Source organism: Phyllostomus discolor, chromosome 2 (genome assembly GCF_004126475.2).
Source record: "Phyllostomus discolor isolate MPI-MPIP mPhyDis1 chromosome 2, mPhyDis1.pri.v3, whole genome shotgun sequence".
Lineage (NCBI taxonomy): Eukaryota > Metazoa > Chordata > Mammalia > Chiroptera > Phyllostomidae > Phyllostomus > Phyllostomus discolor.
In genome coordinates, this window is record NC_040904.2 from 27027880 (window position 1) to 27052583 (window position 24704).

A 24704-nucleotide genomic window follows, 5' to 3' on the forward strand; every position below is an offset into this window, starting at 1 on the left:
TCTAGGCTCAGAAGAAAATATGGGTTTGGGCAGATGAAATATAAAGCTATGACTGGTTTATTGAGTGGAATCAAAAGTGATCAATATTTCTTTAAATCTAGGAGCTTAAGACCTAGTTGGATGGGTAAGCTGTGAAGCCATGAAGAGATAAGAAAAATCCAGGAGTTCAGTCACAATTCACATGCACGGAGGAGGCTGGAGAAGATCATCTCTAATGTCCCTTCCAGCACTGAACATCGATTATTCCATGACAGCTGTGTGAGAAGCGTCAGGGGGCAGTGCATGATGAATTGCAACTCAGAGGGGCAGACAGTAAGTACTCTGAGGTCGAAGAAGGGAGCGACCGCCCTGGGCTGGAATGTTTTAGAAAGACCGTTAAAAAAATTCTGAGCTTCCGAGCTACAACAAAAGCCCAATTCAATTAGGAGAGTGACTGGCAAAAGTCTGCTTATAATACAAATTCAGGCCAAGCTGAGGAGAATAAGAAATACAAAATACTGTAGAGAAAGAAGAAAGGAAAAAGACAGTATCAGCAATTTGGTTTCTGAAACACACAAAAAATATTAAGTAGCTATTATGCTTTTCATCCTTCTGATTGATACTCTTATAAGGTAGGCAAAGTATATCAGCCCCAGCGAGAATCTCCTATGAGTGAGGAATCTGTTAGAAGTGTGTTCCATTACAAATAATAGAAAACCTGGCCAATAGTGACTTAAACAAATAAAGTGGCTTTTTTTCTCCCTTAACTAGAAAGAACTCTAAAGTGGCCAGCTCTTTCTAGCTCCCTGCACACCGGCTGTAGCAGGGTGGCAGTTGCCTTTTTTGCTTGTTTTCTTAAGGTCATGAGATGGCTACTGCACCTCCAGACATCACATTTGCATTCCAGACAGGAAGTAGACTGAAGGGCAAAGGCGCGAAGGGTGAGGGCAGAGCAGCACACCCACGGAGTGTGTGCCTTTGAATTAAGAAAGCTGAGGTTTTCCTGCGAGATTGCCCAACAGACGTCCCCCTTTAACCCACTGGTCAGAATGATGCCCCGTGGCTGCTCTTAGTGGTGAGGAGACCGGGGAGAAGTGTGATGTGGGTGGGGTTAATCAGCCAACTAACGATGAAAACCAAAGAGCAGAAGCCTTGTGAAAAAAATTACCAAAGGTAAAATCAGGGAGTTGTTTTCCTTAAATGGAAAACCTTACACTATATCTTTAAAAACCAAACTTTTAAAAACTTTGTGATAGTTGTAGATCTGCTTACAGTTGTAAGAAACAAAACAGAGAGACCTCTGACCCTTTTCCTCTGTTCCCTCCAATGGCGACCTCCTGCATAAGTGTAGTATCACACCTGGGATATTGACATGGATGCAGTCAAAACACTGAACGTTTCCATGACCACTGGGATTCTTCATGTCGTCTTTTTACAGCTGCACCCACTCCTTTCTGCCCTTTCTTCATTTGCCTCTTTTTCATTTCTGGCAACCATTAATCTGTTCTCCAGCTCTTTAGTTTGGTCATTTCAAGGATATTATTTATATCTATGGAGATACAGCGTGTAACCTTTTAGAATTGGCTTTTTTTTTCTCTTTCCACTCAGCACGATTCTTCGGAGAGTCAGGCAGGTTGTTGTTTGTACAATACTGTTACTGAGCAGACCAGGACGCATCGACATGGTGCCTTGGTCAATGACCCAATAGTTAATGCTGGGAGGAGCAGGTCTTTATTTACAACATTCCAACCTTAGGAAAGCTTAGAGCACCTCAGCTCAGAGCTCTCCTTTCCTATGAGACCCAGCACTTCCCATGCTCCCCACCAGGCTACTAGTGAAAAACATCCCCAAAGTTCCCCATGTCCTCATCTGTGCAGGATCTGGAACATGTTGTTATCAGCCTCCGTGTAATAGTTCAGAAAAGCATGTGTCATGTTACTCCAGATCATGGTGAAACTCAGGAAAGGCACAGATCTTAAAAGTCCAGGTAATATCCAGGTGCAGCAGATCAGGATCTTGTAAGGACGTGTTTTGCAGCTCCAGAGTCAGCTGGAGCAGGCACGATCACAGCAGCAGCATCTCCTTTCTCATCAGTCCAGCCTCCTGCATGGCCTCCTTCCTCACTGTAAACCACAGAGCTGCTTGCTTACTTCTCCCTTCTCACTGCTCCCTTTCAAACTGCATGGTCAAGAGAGTGAATGGCTGCCGTGCTTAGTTTAAATCCAGCCTGGAGCTTCCACAATCCCGTGTTGGACTTCCCCTACAAGGGGCTACATCTGCCAGTTCCGCATATCTTCTGCCTTTCTCTGGTTGCCATTGTCAGTCTGGGCAGTGTGGCCCTTGCACTGCCTCCAAACTCTCACAGATGCAGGAAACTCCCTGTTACATCATGGATTAAAGTCATGCCCATTTCCCTGGACCCCATCATTTGCCAGTGGGGCACACATAGCTTTTTAACATAATTATGAAGCAAGCCAAGTTGTCATAGATATGCAAAATCTCCCCATCACTGTGCTCTGCTTCCCCACTCACCAAGCCTGGTTTATGGGGAGGGTTTTGAGGACTTTTTTCTGACCCCTGATCTACCCCCATTACAATACTGTAGTCAATTTCTTCTTGTTGCTGAATTGTGTGGATATAATACAGTTTGTTTAATCATTCACCCAGTGAAAGATATCTGGAATGTTTTGGCTACTACAAATAAAGCTGCTATAAACATTTCTGTACGTGTTTTTACGTGAACATAAGTTTTCACTTCATTAGGATAACTGCCTTGGAGTACAATTGCTAGGTTGTGTGGTAGTAGTACTTTTAGTTTTTTAAGAAAACTGCCAAGTTGTTTCTAGAGTAGCTTCACCATTTTACATTCCCATCAGCAGTGTGTGAGCAATCCGGTTGGTTGGCATCCTTGCCAGCATATGGTGTTCTCACTACTTTTCACTTTAGCCATTCTGATAAATGGGTAGTGATGTGTCAGTGTGCTTTTAATTGGTGTACCCCTAATGGCTAATGACATGAAACATCTTCATATCTGCTTACTTTACTACTGAATATTCTCTTCAGTGCAATGTCCTTTAACGTCTTTTGCCAATTTTCCAACTAGAATGTTTTTCTACATGTACAGTTAAGTTTTTAGAGTTCTTTATGTATTTGAGATGCTAGTCATTAGGTGGTTACGATTTCCACATATTTTCTCCCACTCAGTAGCTTGTCTTTTTATCCTCTTAATAAAGTGTCTTTCAACAGAGCAAGTTTTAAAATCTTGATGATGTCCAACTTACCAATTTTTCCTTTTATAGATTATGCTTTTGGAATCAAATATAGAAATTCTTTCCCTAGTCCTAGATCATAAAGATTTTCTCATGCTTTTTTATAAAAGTTTTATAGTTTTACATTTTATCTTAAATCAGTGATGCATTTTGAGTTAATTTTTGTAGGAGATGTGAGACTGAAGTCAAGGTTTATTTTTTTTGTTTATGGATGGATGTTCACTTGTTCTTGCACCGTTTGTTGAAAAGGCCATTTCCTCCAATGAGTCTCTCTTGCACTGTTTTCAAAAATCAGTTTGGCATATTTGTGGGAGGTCTATTTTTGGTTTCTGTATTCTGTTTCAATGATCTATGTGTCTATCTCTCCACAAATACCATGCAATCTTGATACTGTAGCTACATAGTAATTCTTGAAATTGAATGAAAAGATCCCTCCCATTTTGGTTGTTTTCCCAAATTGTTTTTGGTATTCCATTTCCTTTGCTTTTCCATGTAAATTTTAGAATAACTTTGTTTTCATATAAAAATCACCTATTGGAATCTTGACAGGAACTAAATTAAATTTATATGTGAATTTGGGGAGAATCAATATCTTTACCAAGTCTTTCCAGCTTTTTAGATCTTTTTTTGATTTCTTTTATCAGCATTTGCAGTTGTCAGCATGTGGGTTTGTACATCTTTTGTTAGACCTACTTAGGTTTTCATTTTTTGAGCAATTGTGAATGGTATTGTATTTTTAATTTCAGTGCCACATGTTCATTGCTAGTGTATATAAATATGATTAATTTTTAATGTTTATCTTGGATGTGTGACCTTGATAAACTTACTTACTAATTCTAGGAGGTATTTTGTAGATTTCTTGGAATTTTTCCATGTAGGCAATCATGTTATTTGCATTCAAGGGCAGCTTTATTTCTTCCTTTCTGATCTGTCTGCTTCTTACTTCCTTTTCTTGCCTTATTGAGCTCGATGGAACTTCCAGCCCAATGTTGAGTAGGAGTGGTGAGAGCGAACATCCTTGCCTTGTTCCTAATCTCAGGGGGGAAAGCATTAGATCTCTTACCATTGAGTATAATGTTAGCTGTAGGGTTTTTGTTGATGTTCTTTATCAAGTGGAGGAAATTCCCCTCTATTTTTATTTTCCAAGAATTTTTAAAATTACGAATGGGTGTTGAGTTTTGTCAAACACTTCTGTTTCAATTTTATGATCGTGTGAGTTTTTCCTTTCAGCCTGTTAATGTGGTGGGTTACATTAATATTCTGGTATTGAACCAGGCTCATATCCCCCAAATAAACCCCACTTAGACCTAGTGTGTAATTCTTTGTATATATTGCTGAATTTTACTTGCTAATGTTTTGTTATGGATTTCGCATTTGTATTTATGAAGATCTTGGTCTGTAGTTTTCTTTTTCTTTTTGGCATTTGCTTTGGTTTTAGTATCAAGGTAGTAATGGCTTCATAAAGGAAACTGGGAAGTATTCCCTTCTTTTCTATTTCCTGGAAGACACTGTATAGAATTGATGTTAATTATTTAAACATGTGATAGAATTCTCCAGTGAAATATCTGGCCCTGTAGGTTTTTGGGGGGTAGGGTGTTTAATTACAAATTTAATTTTCTTACTAGTTATCAGGTTATTCAAATTATCTACTTCATTTTGGGTGAGACTAAGCAGTTTGTGCTTTTTGAAGAAGTGGTCTATTTCTTCTAAGTTTTCAAATTTTTGTGTGTGAATTTGTTCATAGTGTTCCCTTATCAATATCCAATGCTTTGCCAGTTGTCTAAACCTTCAAAGTATTCAGAAACGTTGAATATGTCATCACTTTTCAGTTCCGTGTAGAAATCTCAGAACATGTGATCACTCCGATCTGGAAGGAAGCCTCCTCGGTGTAGTACACAGCTGTCACCTTACGGTTTTGCCTAATGTATCTCCGTATCTCCGGAGTCCTGAGTCTTCCTTTCTCTTAGTTTGTATCTGTCAGTAACTTCCTTAGAAGGGTGTAACAGAAAACATCTTAATTCTACGCTCACACTTTACTGATAATTTGGCCTAGAATAGAATTCAAAGCTGGAAATCATTTTTCTTCTGAATTTTCAAAATATTTCTTCATTGCCTGCTTATTTGTGGTATTGCTGGAACTATTCTGATTTTAATCCTCTGTATGTGACTTGGCTTTTTCTCCTGGCACCTGCCTGGATCCTACTTTCATCACCAGTGATCTGGACCTCAGCATCACAGTCTCTGGTGCATGCCTATTTTTATCCATTTTGATGAAAATATGGTGCATCCTTTCAACCTGTAAATTTCATGTCCTTACATTCTGAAAAAAAACATTTATTGGATTATTTCTTCATTATTACTAATTTTTACAATTAATTGGAAGGCCATGGTTCACTTCATTGAAAAGGACCCTGAGGTAAATCAGCTACACACCCAGACATTTTAGAAAATACTTTTTTCTGACATCCAAATTTGCTTACTTAGGAATAACCACTCTGTGGTTTTAACCTGTTTTTCCACAGACTCTGAAACAGAAAATGAAAATAAGGTTGATGTAAAATGAACAGTTTATTTTTAAAAAAGCCTGTGGCCAAGAACAGACAGCCTGAGCCACAGAAGGGCAGGGAGCCTGATACGGTGCTGAGGGCCTGAGTATGGAGTTAGATAAACTGTACGTAGTTCAGGTCACTTCAAGTCACCATGCCAAATCTATGATGTTTTCTTTGAACACACTCTTAGTAAGACACTTTGTGATACCAAATGGTTTGTTGCACTCACTTCAATGAATAATAAACACAATCTGTTTATAGTTCTCTTCCTAGTGGTATTTGACTTAAGGGAAATGACAATTTGGTTGAAAAAAATAAGGAGATAAGCACTTTCTCTTCGGAGTTGCTGTGAGTAGCAAATGGGTAATTAACCTACCAAGATACCCTGAGGGTGTTTTTGGTGGTAGGCACCATGCTAGGGGCAGCGAATACTGAGAAGAACAAGACCCAGGAATCTGAACCCATGAAACATGCGTAGAACATTTATGATCCAATTTAATGCTGTTAGCACTATTATGGTGACATATATCTCTATCAAGATGTTATAGGACCATATGTAAAAAAGGAGCATCTATTTTTTGACCTATAACCTCCAGAACTGTAGGAAAATCAATTTGTGTTTTTTTAATATTTAAAATTTTTTTTTATTTATTTACTTTTAGAGAGGGAAGGGAGGGAGATAGAGAGAGAGAGAGAAACATCAATGTGCAGTTGCTGGGGGTTATGGCCTGCAACCCAGGCATGTACCCTGACTGGGAATCGAACCTGCGACACTTTGGTTGGCAGCCCACGCCCAATCCACTGAGCTACGCTAGCCAGGGCTCAGATTTGTGTTGTTTTAAGCCACAAAATTTGTGATATGTGTTATGGCAGCAATAGAAAACGAATACAAGATGCTCCAGCTTAATCTTTAAGGCGGAGAGTCCCAGGCATAAGCAGAAGCAGAGTCGTTCTCGTGAGGACTGTGCATTTGGGCTGTGTGCTTAGGGATGTGGCTGGGATTGTCAGGGTAAGGTCCTGAAGGGCCTTCTTTCCATGCAGATAGTTGGAAATAATTCAGGAGGTGACCAGAGACCTCTGAAAGATTAAAAGCAAGGGGGTGTGACAAAATCAGATTTGCCTTTTGAAAGGATGGATTGGAGTCTGGAACTACGGAAAATGAATGGGAGACTGTTTACGTACCCTGGGCAAGAAACGATGCGAGGCCTTCTTCAATCACCTACTATAAGATCACCTTGCTGATTTCTTGTAAATTGGGTGAGAACACTTGGAAAAAACATGGTTGTATTCTTCAAATACTTGAAATTCTGTCCTGAGAAAGAGTTGTTAGACATGGTCTGTGCTGCTGTATGCTCAAGGTATGAAGTTACAAGGAAATAGTACGTTTACTATCAGGAAGCACATTCCAATTGGAATGGCCTAAAATTAGCATAAACTTCTTCGCAAATAATTATGCCTTAGATTTTTTTCTTTCATCTGTTCAACGAATAAAGGAGCATTTGAGCATTTAGGACGTGGCAGACATTAGGTATACTATGGTGAACAAAAGAGACAAAGGGGCTCTCCATGTACTTTACTGTCATTTCTACGTGTAACGTGATACCGTTCACTGATAACTTTTAGGTAATCATTTCACCAAGAACCAAGTTCCCAATCAGGATATCCGAAACGTGGGCGAGGCTGGGCTGGAGTGAACACTGGCCGGAGAATATCGGTAAGAAAGAGAACCCAACAGAGGAGTTGGAGGACATGTGTCTCAGGCATCGCCGTGCCTGGGAACCTGACCTTTTGTCCCGCATCCCCCGCAGCCGCCACGCCTCTGGCCCGCCCCACCACTCGCCAGGGCCCTCCCCTCTCTCCGCCCCCATCCACCCCTTTAACTCGCAACTCTCAGGCCGCGAGATTTGGGTCTCTCCTCTCGCGAGATCCTCACAGTGGCGTGCCGGCTTTAGGGGCCGTTGGCATAGGTCTACTTCTGTTGCGGTTTTTCGGCAAGTCTGGGTCCTTCCCGGAGCTATTGAGTAGGTTCTGGGAACCGGGACCCGGGCTGCTGTCGCGCGGGGGTCCCTGATTAGGCAGTGGGGCGGACGTTCTGGGCTGGGGCCGGCCTCTGGCCACGTGCGCGCCGCGTGTGCGCCGCGGGTCCGGGGTCCCTGTGAGGTGTCACCAGGGGGAGGCGGGATCCGGGTGGGTGGCCCGCGGGCGCGGCGACACCCTCCAGGGACTACTGTAGCTCCAGTCCCAGGCTCCAGGGTGTAGGCGCGGCCCCCGCGCTGACCCCGTCCTGGGCCCGCCGGGGCTGGCACTCGGGTGACAGCTGAGGTCTGCTGCTCGAGAGGGTCTTGCGGATGGGAGACGCCGGAATTCGCTTCGTTTTGATATTAAAGAAGTTATTTATCCTGTGTTACCAAATGGAATTGGTTTTTCTTACTTGCTGTATTACGAGGCTTAGTTGTCTTATTCAGAGAGACAGAAGAAAGATTTGTATAAAGAAGTGAGTAGGCAAATGACAAATCCCACGATAATCTCTTTTTAAAATCAGGGCATACAGCATAATGGAGTACATGACAGAATCCACCGACCGCACCCCTGGACACATGTGAGTCACGCCCCTTTCCTGTCCCCTTTAAATTTAAAGATGTTAAAGTGAGCCTGAAACCCACCAACTTTGGGGGACGCTTTTGTTTCTAAGGGGGGAATTCTTTGTCTTAAGTGAAAGAAATGAAAAGTCTTATTTCCTGGGAAAATAGGATTCATTTTTACTTGGAAAGTTTGTTACTCCAAATATTTCCCTTAAGAGAATGTATTCATTATATATTCTTCTAGGTTGGCATTCTCGAATAGCATATGCATTAGCCACATGTGGCTAAAGTACTTACGATGAAATAAAATGAAATATTCAGTTCTTCAGTCTTGCGAGCCACATTTCACATGCTCAGTAACCATGCGTGCCTGGTAGTTACCATATTGGACATCACAGATTATAGAACATTTCTTTTGGACAACATCAGTGATTCTTAAGCATTGTCTGCCCCCAGTATGCCTAGGATCATGACACTCCCATCAGTTATACTGAATCACTAGACATGATACTCTTTCCATCCTTTAAACATTTCTGCTCTGGGTAAGTGTTTACATTTTGGCAGTCCCTGTGCTATACTGAGGCTTTAAAAAAATTGCCTTTGACCTATAATGCTGCCTGACTACTGTTAGAAATAATTTAGACTCTCTAGGCCCTTTGGACATCAACCATATCTTGAGGGTTTTTGGAATTCTGGTCATCCTTTCTTATAATCTCAGTGTTTTAAGATTCTTTACCTACTACCTCTTTGAAGGTTGTTTGTTTTCCTATTTGCTTCTTTAAGAGCAGAGATATTAATGGCCCTAACATGAAGGATTTTGTTTGAGAGTTTTTAAATTTAACCAGTGCATTTATGAAATCTAATTTGTAAATTTTATGCTTTATTTATTTAAGCTTGTGCTGCGAATGTGGTGTTGCAATTAGTCCAAATCCTGCCAATATTTGTGTGGCCTGTTTGCGAAGTAAAGTAGACATCAGTCAAGGCATTCCGAAACAGGTCTCTATATCCTTCTGCAAACAATGCCAAAGGTATGGTATGATACTGTTCATCCTACTCACAGTTGAGATTCATGTATAGGATATGCTGAGGTTACCAAGGTACATGAAAAAAGTGCATGTAATTGAGATTTAATTTTATTTGTGTTGCCAAAGATTTTAGAATTTGTAATTTTGTAGTGTACTTTTTCATTTGCCCTGCTAATCTGGTGAAGAAGGTATAGAGGTATTTGAATCTGTTCTGTTTCTGTTAAGAGACTAATAGGTTCGATGTATACAGTCAATAGGTAACAAGCTGATGTGTTTAAGAGTGAAAACAGTTTATAAAGGACATCCATCTGTTATTACTATGAAAGATTTTTTTCCCCCGCAGTCACTAGAAGCTATGAATGATAAAGAAAATCACCTTATGTTTTAAGTAATATAGCAACATCTTTTAAAAAATTATATCTATGCATGTTCCCATGTAACTAAAATCACAATAGTTGGTGGGGGAAGAAAGCTCACATATCTGTACTGGTCTCAAATAAAGACTGGATTTGAAGGCAGAAGACCTTCCGAAATTGTTTATATTCCTTATTTGTTAACTTTAGTTACTGCCATAAACTGCTTATGTCTGCCTGGTAGACCATTGAGTAACACAACACTGCCCAATGAAACCGTTTGTATAAAATTATATGCCTATGATTTCCCAAATGGATTGTAGCAGTTCTTAACTTTTTTGGAGGGGGAGGGTTTTGTGAATCTTTCTGCACATTTGAGAAGTGTATCTCCTCAGAAAAATACTTAACACATGTACATACTCATATATAATATAAACACCTGAAAGTTTGTGCTGTTTCAGGGGGTTTACATTTTGCAAGCTTTGCAAGTGTGAAGCTTAATCTGTTATAACTATTTTCTATTCTTAAAAGCATGATGGAGTAAAACACTGGCCAAAGAATCAGGATACCTAGTTTGTCTTGGATTTCTCACAAATTAGCTTTTTTAAACTCTTGACCAATTAACCTCTTTGAGCATTAATTTCCTCATCAGACTAAGGGGCTTCATTAGATGGTGTACGAAGCCCTTTCTAACTCCAAAGGCATGCTTATAACAAAGCAACTTGTATAATATTTTTGAGTGAACCTTTAAAAGTATGCTAAAAAAGAAAAAGGATTCACATAACACATTTAAAAGTACTGTGTATTTAACAAGCCTTTATTGGGCATTTACTCTGTGCTGGGCATTGTCCTAAGTCCTGGTGGGCTGGGCTAAAAAACTTAGGGCACATGCAAGAAGGATTTCAGTTTTAACTTAGATGCTATGTAAGATTTCAAAACTTGAATTTTACAGTTAAAATTTGGAAAGGGAATTGAAATAGGTGAATAATCTGAACTGTTTTGGTACATAGTATGAGGTATTAATTTATCTTTTTTGTGTGTGAGAAATAAACAGTTCTTAAGCATTATAGATATACATTATAAATCATTTTAATGCCCTTTTAAGATGATTTTTACCTGTTTTTCAGAGCATAGATTCAAGGAACTTTTGGTCTTTTTGACATCCACGCTAGAATTCTTATGGTACTTGCAGATCAGCTTTTGCAAATACCCAGAATTTTACCTTTTTAAGTAAAGCTACTGGCCTAATGGAAAGTTTTCTAGAACTATTAAAATATATTTGGGTTAAGTGCTTCAGATTAACTGTGTGTTATTATATTTGGCTAATAATCAGTGTTATATCTGATATGTAGATGGAAATTTTTGTTTTTCCTTGCGAGATCCTGGGTTTCAGTATATTGTCTTCTCTCTCAGATATTTCCAGCCACCAGGAACTTGGATACAATGTGCATTAGAATCCAGAGAACTTCTTGCTCTGTGTTTGAAAAAAATTAAAGCCCCCCTGAGTAAGGTAGGTCAAATAGCTGAAAATTTTTTGTAGGAATCTTTTTAATCTCTCATTTTTGGTAAATCCTTATATAAGTAGATTTTTTCAAAAGTTACTATTAAGTGTTACTGTTGGTAAGCACTCCACTACAAATGTTCTTCCATTTTTTTTTAAAGGTTTTTATTTGCCTTGGCTGGTGTAGCTCAATGGATTGAGCGTGGGCTGTGAACCAGGCATCGCAGGTTCAATTCCCAGTCAGGGCACATGCCTGGGTTGCAGGCCATGACCTCCAGCAACCGCACATTGATGTCTCTCTCTCTCTCTCTCTCTCTCTCTCTCTCTCTCTCTCTTTCTCTCTCTCTTCCCTCTCTAAAAATAAATAAATAAAATCTTTAAAAATATATTTAAAAAAGAGTTTTATTTATTTATTTTTAGAGAGGGAATTGAGGGAGAAAGAGAGAGAGAGAAACATCAATGTGCGGTTGCTGGGGGTCATGGCCTGCAATCCAGGCATGTGCCCTGACTGGGAATTGAACCTGCGACACTGGTTCACAGCCTGCACTCAATCCACTGAGCTACGCCAGCCAGGGCTGTTCTTCCATTTTTAAAGTTAAATATATTCTTTTTTTATGGAAATGAAAAGAAGTCTGCTTTAAAAGATTTAATATAGAGTCAAATTAGTCATTCATTTATCAGGAGCCTCTTAACATGCAATAATTTGGGGGGAAAGTATATGTATAAAACTACTGCTCAACTTTGTCATTTTCCTTTCGTATTGTTTTAAATCTTTATTTTGTAGCATTTTGCCTTTTTTCTGTGTTCCTGGCAATTTTCTTAACTTTATCTTCCTGTCTTTGTATTGATTTTTTTCTCCCAGCACTAATATTTTTAAGTGTCAGAGTCTTGATGTATTCTGAGGGTTTGTTAATAGGTTTTTTTTAAACATTTCTATTTCCTGATTTGTCTTTCTCTCTCTGTCTTTCTCTGTTTTTTTTTCCTCTGGAGTCAGTTTTTTGTATAACTTGGTCTTTTTGCTCTTATTCTTTAGACTTTTGTCAAATGTCTGGTGAGTCCCAGTGTGGTAATGGCTGGAGCCAGGCTGGGTAGAGGGGGGCAAAGAAGGTGGAAATGGGGGACATCTGTAACAGTGTCAATAAAAAAAGTTAGTAAAAATTAACAAAAGAAAGGACACATTCTTTTCTCTTTTTTAACCCTAATATGAAGACATGCTTAATTGACTTTTTGAGAGAGAGTGGGAGGGAGAGGGATAAAGAGGGAGAGAAACATCCATGTGAGAGAGTAACATTGATTGGTTGCCTCTCATATGCACCCCAACTGGGGGTTGAATTTGCAGCATAAGTATATGCCCTGACTAGTTTATAGGATGATGCTTCTACCAACTGAGCCACACCAGCCAGGGCAAGGACACAGTTCTTAAGATGAGAGATGTTAAGTATATTTGTAAGCTGTCCTGGAATAAGGTATAGAGGGAAACATTTATAAAACTGCAAAGATACATAACAATTGTCTGGGAGATGTCCTCAAGAAGGAGGAAAGTGATAGGATATAGCATACCAGTGGAAGAATACTTTTCTTTGTTCATTCAACAAATACTTGGCAGTTACTCTTTTTTTTTTTTTTAAAGGTTTGGTTTTTTTTTTAAAGATTTTATTTTACTTTTATTTTCTTTTTAGAGAGGAAGGGAGGGAGAGAGAGAGAGAGAGGGAGGGAGGGAGGGAGAGAGAGAGAGAGAGAGAGAGAGAGAGAGAGAGAGAGAGAGAAAGAGAAAAACATCAATGTGCAGTTGCTGGGGGTTATGGCCTACAACCCAGGCATGTACCCTGGCTGGGAATCGAACCTGGGACACTTTGGTTCCCAGCCCGCACTCAATCCACTGAGCTACGCCAGCCAGGGCTAGCAGTTACTCTTTACCAGCCTATTTTGGGAGCCTGGAATATTTCACAGAACAGAAAAAAGATCTCTGCTCTCTATTGGGGCATTCTAGAGGTTGGTCTTGATAATAGGAGCATAGACATTTCATTTATGATAATGGAAAAGAACGTGTTGGCATGTGGGAGCTTCTGGAAAATCTCTTCTGACTCTCTTTTTTAAAATTGTGAAGACAGATGCATGAGCAGTAGTCAGGTGTTTGAGAAGGGGGGAAGATATGAAATAGACCTCTGGGCAAGTGGGAAAGTGTTCCAGAATGATGGATGGTTGCTGGGCAGGGCTGAGAGTTACTGTTATAGACTTAAAGAATAGTGTGGTGTGCATGTGTATTTCTCTAGCCCCATCATCTGCATAGGTAAGGCATAGAGCAGGCAGAGCACTGGGTTTAACCAACGTGATTTAAGCCAGATGACTAATGTAAAGTGAGAGAGGGACCAAGGCAATTGAGTCTATACATGGGAATGAGTGATGATTGATCTTGAAATTAAGCTGGGATAGGATGGATAGGATGGAAGTGAGTAGATAGGGATGGAAATAGTGAAAAGCTGGTAGGATGAACAATTTGTGGATTTCAGTAGATTGAAGGATTTTTAGTGTCCAGAACTAGAGAGAAATGAGCTGAAAATGTAGATGATAGTCAGATGTTTGGAATTGAGAGGGGAGGGGCGGGTAAGAGATTCAAGTAGTTACAAGATCTTGTGGGGACAAGATCTTGGGAGAGGAACTCAAAAAGAAGGAGAGGCTAAGGCATTTGGGGGATTATTTCTGAGGATATTTAAACCATTAAGTATTAATATTATTGAAAGGAGTGACTGAGTCAGGATGTAAAAATCTTTGAGAAATGAAAGCAGTGACCCAAGGATTAACAGATGACTAACAAAGAAAGAGGTGGTTAAATAAATAAATAAATAAATAAATTCCTGGCTGGTGTGGCTCAGTGGATTGAGCACTGGCCTGTGAACCAAAGGGTTGCTCATTCTATTCCCAGTCTAGGGCCTGTGCCTGGGTTGTGGGCCAAGTCCCCAACTGGGGACATGTCAGAGGCAACTGACAGATGTTTCTTTCCCTCCCTTCCTTATCCTCTCTCTAAAAAGTAAATAAAATCTTAAAAAAAATTAAAAACTAAATAAAAAGAGGTGGTGACATAGTCCCAAGAGTTCAGGTTCAAACCTGGCTGTATTTAAGGAAGAGGCAGGGAGAATGGTTTGGAATAAGCAGTTTAAGGACAAGGAGGTTACCTCTCTGGCTCATGGTCCAATAATGGGAGGAAAGTGAGAAAAATATCAGTCATTACTTTAGTTAGCTGCAGAGGAACAGTGTATGAGGTCTGTCCAGAAGGTATTGAGCCATGTGATATTAAAAATAGAGACATTTATTGAAGAGGATAGAAGAAACATTGTACATAGCACAATGATGCTGCAGTCCCTTTCAAAGTAGGCACCTTGGGACCTCACACAGTTCTCCCAGTCTCCATCAGCTGCTCTGTAGTATTTTCCTGAATCTCATTGATGGTCTGAAATCTCTTCCCTTTCAAAGGTGATTTGAGTTTATGGAAAAGGCAGAAGTTTTGGGGCAAGAAATCTGTGCTGTTGGGGGTCTGAGTCACCTGGGTGATTTGATGTTTTCCCAAAAAACTGCATGAGACATGATGCATGAGCGGGCACATTGTTGTGATGAATCTGCCAATCACCAGTTGCCCTTAGCTGTGGTCTTCTGAGTCATCTGAATTGTTTCCATGGAGGAATTTTCAGGCTGAACACAAAATTTGATGCAGAGTTGTTGCTCTACTCACTCAGTCATTTTGAATGTGATGGCCATACGGTACATGTGCCCATTCAGTGACATCTACCACCCCCGCTGACTAGTACAGTGAAGTTGTCATTGTTCACACATGCACATTCCAGTCCACTCTCCTTGGCTGCCAGGTCACACCAATGTTGTGCAAACTGTTCTCATTATATTAACAATGGCTGGACTTTTTCCGAACAGACCTCATATATAATCAAGAGATCTAGAAGGTGAAGGGAATGTTTTGTGAAAAGATTGAGGATTCAGGAGGTTTCATTGGTAGTGATTGTTGAGTTCCAGAGTGTTAGATGGGACAGAATAAGGAATATGTGGAACCATATGGAGTTTGGAGTGTGGGTGATGAGGGGTGACTGAGGTATTTGGGGCTGCGGTAAAGAAGGATAAAGGGCCCAGTAAACCTGACCAGTTCTGGTTGTCTGAGGACAGACAGTTTGGTGAGACTGTGTTGGGCAATGGTGAAGTAGAGGTCAAGGGTCCTCCTCCATTTCTGCAGATGGAGGTTGGGGGCTGAGTAAAAGGCAGTCTTAGTGTCCATGGGCATCCTCTCAACCCCTGCAGATGGAGATTGAAGGAATAGAAGCTGCCTACCACCCTCTGTGTGTGCTGTGGCTTGTTGACTGCTAGGGTTTGCTTTGGGGAGCCAGTGGTATGAGGAGAGTTTTACCCTGGAGGGCTGCAACCACACTAGTCCAGCTCTCACCAGACAGGGCTTAATTAAATTATCACCTGCCCACTGATATCTCCCAAATCTGTTATCTAGAGCTCAGCTTCCTCTGTAGAGTTCCAGACTAAATATTATGTCTTATTAGGTACTGAACCTGTTCACTTGGATGTCTCATAGATTAATCCTCTTAAATGCAAATGTCTGAAACCAAATGCAGCATCTTTTCCCTATTAAATCTGTTCTTTGTGTCATAAAAATAGTATTATCTAGATGCCCAAGCTGGATACTTGAGCATTATACTATTGGGTTGGCCAAAAAGTTTGTTTGATTTTTTTCCATAGGATGGCTCTAGTAGCGCTTAGTTGTCTTTAACTTCATTTGAAACAATTTTGTTAGACTGTATTATGACAGCTGTCATATCAGTGTACATTAAAAAAGACTGAACAAATTGGTGAATTTTTGTGTAGCCGTTTTAATGTTGAAGATGAAAGAACATATGCAGCATTTCTGGCATATTATGCGTTATTATTTCAAGAAAGGTACAAGTGCAACTGAAATGCAAAAAAAAGATTTGTGCAGTGTATGGAGAAGGTGCTGTGACTGGTTGAATGTGTCAACAGTCGTTTGTGAAGTTTCATGCTGGAGATTTCTGCTGGATGATGCTTCGCGGTCAGGTAGACCAGTTGAAGTTGATAGTGATCAAATTGAGACATTAAGAATAATCAGTGTCATACCAGACCGGGGGATAGGCGACATACTCAAAATATCCAAATCAATGAAGTTATTGGTGAAATGAAAAATGTGTTTTTTATTTTACAGAAAAGCTAAACAGACTTTTTGGCCAACCTAATAAAATCTGTTCTTTTCCACCTTCCATATCTGGGTATTAAATCCTATAGATTTTATTTCTTAAATAGCTCTTGGATCTTTTTGCTTCTGTTATTTTTAGTACCTCCCAGTTCAGCTTACTTATAACTCCTGCCCAAATTATTGAAATAACCTCCATTCTTGTTCTCTCACCTCCTTCCTCAAAACATCCACATTAGCAATATTGAGCTCTGTTCAGCCTCTCACATACAGCAAACTGTTCTTGGCCTCTGCTGATCCCACTTATTTAGCAGTGCACTGCTGTTACGGATTTAATATTCAGTGCATGAGATGCTCTCTAATGAATGTTTATTCTTTATTTTTTTTAAAGCCACACACTTAATATTAGAGAGATAATCCAAGTAGAAACTTGTGTTCGTGAGATTTCTGGTGGATGATGAGGTCACAACGTCTTTGCTTCTTATAAAAAGTATAATGTCCAAAAAAAAGTCCATTCAAGACATAGTATACTATTTTAGGGAAAAGGTTTTTATTTTTGTTCTATGCAAGTAGTATCTCATTTTTACTTGAATTATACCTGGTGCACTAATGTAGTTGTTAGATTGTCCTTTTGATGCAATGTCCGAGTCATTATGGATGAAATGAGACATTCAACAGACTACTGCGTCTGGTGGAGGAAAAGGGACAGCATGGCTTTTCTCTCAAGAGGAGCAAAAGCCTTGGCCCTTTTCTTGACCAGCCTTTGTTGGTTTTCTCAGCACATTACATGATGGGTCCTTATTTACTATGCACAGGTTTGCTTTAGGTGGTTACCTTTTTCAGATAACAAAGGAGCCAATGCTGCTAATCACAGCACAGAAGAGGGATATTTGCAAATGAAAAGACAAAAGCAGTTGGACCTGTTACACTCATCCTTGGAAGGTTTAGCATGGATTTTAGGAAGTTGCTTTGCAGTAAATGTCCTCAATTCAGGGTGAAGGAGTTTTTTTTAGCAAGAGCAAGACTCATAGTGGCCTAGGCACATTGCAGGTCTGATTCCCCATGGGAGAATCTATCTGTGGGCGTGGGTTCTCTGCATCTCGAGTGGGAGCTGGGCCCACACCATGCAGAACAGTCTCCTACATCCTTTTATTTGTTGTTTTTGTTGCCATACTTTTTATGATACTTTACTTTTTTTTTTACTGGTTATGTTGGGTAGTGATACTAATCACAGATTCCTTAAACATCTTAGGAAATTTATTTATTAACAAATTGTTCTTTCATATTTTTCTCCTCATAAGGGAACTCATGTTTTTTCTGTTTGTGTTTTGTGGAAGGTCCGGCTTGTAGATGCAGGCTTTGTTTGGACTGAGCCCCATTCTAAGAGACTTAAAGTTAAACTGACTATTCAGAAAGAGGTAAGCCGTGCATGATTTCTCAGTGTGGTTAAAGTGTAGGCAGTGAAAATGAAGGGGCTGTTGGTAAGTTATTTTGTGACTTGATAGCTTAAAAGTACATGAATACACTCTTAATTTTAACTCTTTGTTTTCTTTTGGATCATCGGCACAGATGATCAGATCACTCATAATGGCAGCCATTGCTTATGGTTAGTGGGCTAAGGTAACCTTTTCAAAGTTACTTTATTAGAAAAAAATTGAAGTAAAAACATAAGCCAGGGCAGTGCTTCTCAGACTTGGCTGGTTATCGTGACTTACAGTAACCAAGTCAGAGTGGGTTCAGCTGGGTGGGGGACACAGGAATGTGTACGAGTAAAAAGCTCCCGAGGTGATTTCAGGTGATTGGCTATGTTTGGAAACAAATTAGGAATGTTTTCTTTTTTTGATAGTTTTTTGTCTTATTTTTTTCTTCTAAGGATAAATTATATATACACATACATACACAAATATATATATATGTAGATATAAAAATTCTGCAAAAAAATCCTCACAACCACTTTAACTAAAGGTAAATTTGAAATGTTAATATAGTAAATTATGAATTAAACCTATGTGTCTCTCTTGAAATAGTATAACTTGTGACTTTACATTTAACTGATTTATTGTTGATATTCTCAAAGCATTCATGGACAAATATTTTGAGTTAAACATTGAAGTGTCTCTTTAAGAAAAATATTTGTTATTAAACAGAAAGGAAAGAATGAAGTAGTGTGATTGTTTTTTTTTTAAATCAGGTGATGAATGGCGCTATCCTTCAGCAAGTGTTCGTGGTGGATTATGTTGTTCAGCCCCAAATGTGTGCAGATTGCCATAGAGTGGAAGCTAAGGATTTCTGGAAGGCTGTGGTCCAAGTCAGGCAAAAGGTGATGAGAGGAAGATGATGAGTGAATCCTCCAGCTTGTGTTTTTTCTTTGTCAGTTATAAGCAGCTAATAAAACCTCCTTTCCTATCCCTTTTTTCTAAATTCTTAATGCCCCAGGGATTGTCTAGGTCCCTGGAGTGTTCACCAGGGATCTTGAGAAATAGATTGTTATTGCATTGTAGATAATCTGTAAAAATTATTTTAGTTTTAAAAATCAGTGTGCCATATCTATGGGTGACTTTTCTTTGCATTCCATCTATTAATCTAATATTGTATTTATGTTTAGACTTTGCACAAAAAAACTTTCTACTATCTGGAACAGTTAATTTTGAAATATGGAATGTATCAGAATACACTTCGTATCAAAGAGATTCATGGTGAGTTAAAACATAAAGGCATTTGAAATGATGTCAGAATCCTTTAATCACTGATCTTGTATATCTTGAGAAAAGTGCTAAGAAGTGTGGTCTTGGTCTTTAAATGGAGAGGAAAAATGAGTATCAGTTATGTCTCCTGAAGAAAATCTTGTAGGCTTTGTATCTGACCTGAGTTTATTATCAGTAGATTTGAGGTTAATAGTCTAAATTGGTGAAGCATGGTTTAGTGAATCTGGTTTTAGAAATATTCTCACTATCAATGAAGATTTCCCAAAAAAAAAAAAAAAGCAAACCCCAATTAGTACGGGGGCACGTATTATAAAGTATAGTTTATACACTGGTAGGAGCAGTGAGACAAAGCCTTGCTGCCTGTTTAACATAGTGTCTGACTATTTGCGGCTAGCCACACCTTTGTTCCAGGTAACTTTGTTTTGAGTAACTCTTGGTAGTAAGGAGATCCAAATATTCTAGCTAAGGAAGCTGTAAACACTTAACTATTGTTCATCACTGTGGCAGAATTATTCTCACACAGAATTTTTTTTTGTAGCAAAAGACATGGATACATTTCAGGACATACTTTGTAGTCACTTTCAAAACCAATTATATTATAAGTTTAACCATCCCCCCTCCTTCCTTTTTTTTTTTTTTTATCCAGAAGAGTTAATGCCCCCGCCCATCCCCACAGTGGTTCTTGGTTTGATTTAAATGAATGTTTTGTTTGTGTATTTGTAACTGTTTTTAAAATCATAAAAATTCCAACTTGGAAGTATATATGAATAAAGGATGGCTGTGTCCCTTTTGTCCACTTGTTATTCCTAAAGGTAGCCCCTTAAAACAAGATAGTGTGCTGTGTACTCTCTGTGTACATTGTGATAAAATTGGTTTCTCTCCTGTGGGATAATTCTGAAATATTCTGTGACTTTAACATGTTATGTTATATATTTGGAAACCTTTCCATCTCACTGTATATGATTCTATTTCATTATTTTTAACCACTTTGTGTGTGTGCTTATTAATCAACGTCTTTAATTTATTATATCCTATTACTATATATTTTGCCATACATAATGTGTACTTTTTTGCCCAAATTTTTGAAGGAGAAGTAAGGGTGTGCATTATACCTGAGTATTATGATTACATGGCATGGGCATGATAATCCCATGTATAATGTGCACAAAAACATGGGTGCACATTATACATGGCAAAATACAGTAGTTGGCTTATGTTTCATTTTCTTTTTTGCTGCAGCAATCAGTGCTGACATAAATGCCCATGTGTTTGTATGTTTAGTGGTTTTTCTGTGGCATTGAGTTCAAGAGTTGAAATCGCTAGATGAGTATGCTAATTCTAAATTTTATGTGTACTGCTAGATTGTCTTCCAAAATAGTGCCATTTTACAGTCCCATCACTTAGGAGTTTACATTTTTCTCAAACTCTTGCCATCACTGCATAAGATTGTATTAGCCTTCTAATTTTTGTTCTTCTAAAGGAGACAATAATGGTATCTTGTTTTATTTTGCATTTCCTTCATTACTAATGAAGGTTAACATTTGCATATGTGTATTAGTCATTTATATTTCTCTCCAATGTGAATAGCCTGTTCTTCACATATGTATTTTCCTCATTTATGTTGTTATTCAGGATGTCAGTCTCATTACTTGTGTGTGTGTATGTATATGCATATAAAGAGAGTGAGGATGCATTTGGGAGCATGTGTTTGAGCATGAGCCTGAGAGAGCACATACTTTTTGCAGTGTGTAATGTGTTATTAATTTTCCTTCTTAGTTATGTAGCTATGGCTTATGACTTTTGTGTCTTACAGAGGAAAGTTTTCTATACTCCCAAGGTTGTTTTTTAAGAGTCTTGTGCTCTACTGACTGAGCCAGCGGGCTGCACTTTCAAGATTATTTTTTAAAAAGTTAATTATAGTTTGTATTTTACTTTTGGATCTTTAATCTTACCTGGTAGGAGTTTTTCCCAGAAGGTTAACTTGTATTGTCTTAAAACCTACTACCAAATAGTCTGTCTTTTCCCCACTGATTTGAAATACCTCCTTATTCTTACATGCTAAATTCCTTTATATGCATGGTTCACTTGTGGTTAATTTTGCCTTATTGATTCTACCACAGTATATAAATTGTACTTTTTAATGTCTACACCTTACTAATTTTTTTTTTTTTTTTTTGCAAAACTTCATTGATAGTAAGGGCATGGATTCTGGAACCAGATTTTGTCAGTTTGAATCTTTGTCCCATCAGTTTTTTGCTGTCTGACCTTAGGCAAGTTCTTTAACTTCTTTGAGCCTCGGTTTTTCTATTAAGAAAATAGGATGATGATAGCATCTCCCTCATAGGAGTACTGTGAGGATTAAATAATATACGAAGCATTAAGAACCATGTTTGATGCATAATTACTTACTCAGTTTTTTCCTATACTTCAGTGACATTTTATAGTTTTTCTCATAAAGATTTTGAGTGTTCCTTGTTGGTGTTTTGAGCTATTTTATACTATTTGTTATTGCAGATGGCAACTTTTTCATTATGTTTTCTAATTGATTATTGCTAACATATTGGAAAGCTATTGATTTTATATGTTGATCTTTCTGAAATTTCATAATATCATTAGTAGTTTACAGTTGGATACTCTTGATTTTTAGGTAAACAGTTACCTGTTAACAGTGATAGTTTTATTTCTCATTGTGTTTTTATTTTAAATATTTTATTGTGGTTTTGATTTACATTTCCCTGATTAGTGACAGTGAGCGTTTTTCATGTACTTGCAGGCTATTTCATGTTTTCTTTAGGGAAATATCTATATAGTCTATTGCAACATTCTCCTTCCCATGTTGCAATGGGGTTATTAGATCTTTTGCTATTGAGTAGTGGGAGTTCCTAATATATTTCGGAGATTAATCCCTTTTAGGTATATCCCATTTGCAATGAATTTCTCCTATATTTTAGGTTGTCTTTTCACTGTGTTGATTGTTTCTTAGGCTGTGCAGAAGCTTTTTAGTTTGTTGTAGTTCCTCCCAGTTGTTTAATTTTGTTTTTGTTGTCTGTGCTTTTGGTGTCATAGCCCTGAAGTCATCGCCAACACCAATATCATAAAGCTTTTCCCCTCCCTATATTTTCTCCTAGGAGTTTTATGGTTTCAGGTCTCAATTTGAGTTGAGTTGATTTTTGTATATGGTATAAGACAAGTGTCTATTTTACTCTTTTACATATGGATATCCATTTTTCCCAATATCGTGTATTGGAGACTGTCCTTTCCCCACCGTGTATTCTTGGCTCTCTTGTTTAAAATCAGTTCATTGCATATGTGTGGTTTGATTTCTAGACCCTCTATTCTGTTCCATTCATCTATAGGACTGTGTTGATGCCATACTGTTTTGATTTCTGTAGCTTTGTAATATATTTTGAAATTAAGAAATGTGATGTCTCTACTTAATGGTGTCTTGAATTGCAAAAGTTTTAAATTTTGAAGTCTAATTTGCCAGTTTATTTTTCTATCTCTTGTGCTTTTGGTGTCATGTTTAAGAACTCTTGTCTAATCAAGATTTCCTTCTATATTTCCTTCAAGTATTTTATAGTTTTAGCTCTTACATTTAGGCTTTAAGTTAATAACGCTTTTGAGTTATTTTTTGTTCTTGGTGTGAGAGAAGGGTCTAAATTCATCTTTTTCACATGGATATCCTGCTTTCTCAGGGAAAAGACTATCCTTTCCCAAATGAATTGCCTTGGATCCTCTGTCAAAGATCTATTGACTATAACTGTAAGGGTTTGTTTCTGGGAATTTGAGTCTGTTCCATAGCTGTACATACCCATCCTCACGCCAGTACCACACTGTCTTGATTACTTCAAGTTACTGGGTTGTGAAATTGGGAAGTATAATGTTCCCGATAACTTTATCTTTACAATTGTTTTAGCCACTCTGGGTTGTTTTAGTTTCCCAGTTAGCTGAGTTGTTTGGAAGAATATTTCTAAACATTTCTTAGCAGGTAGTTTTACTTTTAGTTATCCCTTTGTTGCTGATTTTTAATACTATTGCATTTTGATCAAATACTGTTGTCTATAGTAACTTCTACCATTTGAAGTATTGAAGTTAAAAAAAATCTTAGTACAGAATTATTTTATGAATGTTCTTTGAATTTTTAAAAATTGTATGTATTATTTCTTGGTACCATGTTCTGTAATCTCAATTAAATTAATCTTGAAAGTTAGTTATTAAATCCTTGTATTATGGGTTCAATTCTATGAATCCTTCCTATTTTTGGTTAATTTGGTCATTTTGGCTTTGATAGTCTTATCCTAGTCCCCCACAATGATTGTACATGTGTTAACATTTGTTAATTTCTTTTGAATAGTTTTTTTTTCTGCATCTCAGTGCTGTTATTAGGTGCATTTCTATTGTCGTTTTGGTAAATTGTTCCATTTATTACATAAAATATCCTTCTATGTCCTGTTTAGTGTTTTTCTCCTCTCCTGTTGACCTTAAATATTATGTTTGAAAGTAAATTTATGAATCTTATTTTTGTTAGCATTTGTCTGATTTTGTTAAATAATTTGTCTTATATGATATCCCTATACATATATTTTCTGATAATTTGATTTTTAGTACACATTTAATTTGCTATATAGTCATGTTAGTATATAATATATTTATATTAAATATTTAATATATTTGTTATATAGTATATTTTCTTATAATTTGATTTTTACCACACATTTAATTTGTTGTATAGTCATGTTAGTAGAAGATAATTTTATTTCGCAGAATTATATTCATGTGGCTTTTTTTTTTTTTTTTAAAGATGGACTGGATTTCTATTATTCTTCAAAGCAGCATGCTCAGAAGATGGTAGAGTTCCTTCAGTGTACAGTCCCCTGTAGGTATGTTCTGAACCTAAATGTAATTAAGTCCAAGGAGCTGGGAGTGGGTATATTCACATCTGTTCTTCAGACTGAGACAGCCTCTCGTGTTAAAACATTTAAAATTGTAGTGGGGATACTCACACAATTAATAAGCATTTATTGGATTTAGTAACTTTAAGGAAAGTATTAGCTCAAGAGCACGTAAGAATCACTTTGGGGATGTACACCTCACCCCGTGATAACAAGCACTATAGTACCGAACCACTGATTGAATGTTTTTAAGTAAGAGGGAAGAAAGATGGGGTAGAGGGCTTTGGGGAAAGTTTAATGGAGGAGGAAGGACTTTAGCTCCTAAAGTGGGAAATTTTCAAAGGTAGAGTTTACATTGAAAAATGAGATGAGATGTCCAAACAAAAATTTGTGGACATTAGTGTAGCTTTTAGTGGATGCTGTTTATAGGTTAGATTGGCTGAGGCAAGGGCACGTTTTGGAGATTTTTAGTAGATATGTTGAAAATAGGGTGTAGTCATATTGATGAAGGTCTGGATGAAATTAGGCTTCACCATAGCAGACATCAGGATGCTGTTTCAGACCTTTGACAGTGATTTGATTTGGTGAAAATTGATATTCCGAGACTGTACAAATAAGGCATTTGTCTTTTTAT

General features: G+C 38.0%; 1 protein-coding gene and 1 long non-coding RNA gene across 5 annotated transcripts in view; both read left to right on the forward strand.

Annotated features, from left to right (window-relative positions):
- The first annotated feature begins 1031 nt into the window (after window positions 1-1031).
- NMD3 (NMD3 ribosome export adaptor) overlaps window positions 1032-24704 on the forward strand; it is a 36829-nt gene continuing 13156 nt past the window's right edge. The window contains exons 1-8 of one of the 4 annotated variants that reach the window (XM_036017628.1): window positions 1032-1054; window positions 8340-8396; window positions 9273-9407; window positions 11171-11267; window positions 17811-17891; window positions 18665-18793; window positions 19079-19169; window positions 23980-24058. In XM_036017628.1, the coding sequence (XP_035873521.1) occupies window positions 8353-8396; window positions 9273-9407; window positions 11171-11267; window positions 17811-17891; window positions 18665-18793; window positions 19079-19169; window positions 23980-24058 (656 nt within the window). In that variant the 5' untranslated portion in view covers window positions 1032-1054; window positions 8340-8352. Of the gene's footprint in view, window positions 1055-7700; window positions 7819-8029; window positions 8051-8335; window positions 8397-9272; window positions 9408-11170; window positions 11268-17810; window positions 17892-18664; window positions 18794-19078; window positions 19170-23979; window positions 24059-24704 lie in introns of those variants that run through there. The other 3 variants (XM_028504865.2, XM_036017626.1, XM_036017627.1) reach the window with 3 other exon arrangements.
- Window positions 12584-14090, forward strand: LOC118498798. The gene is made up of 2 exons (XR_004901263.1): window positions 12584-12863; window positions 13162-14090. It is a non-coding gene; the product is annotated as an uncharacterized LOC118498798 (long non-coding RNA).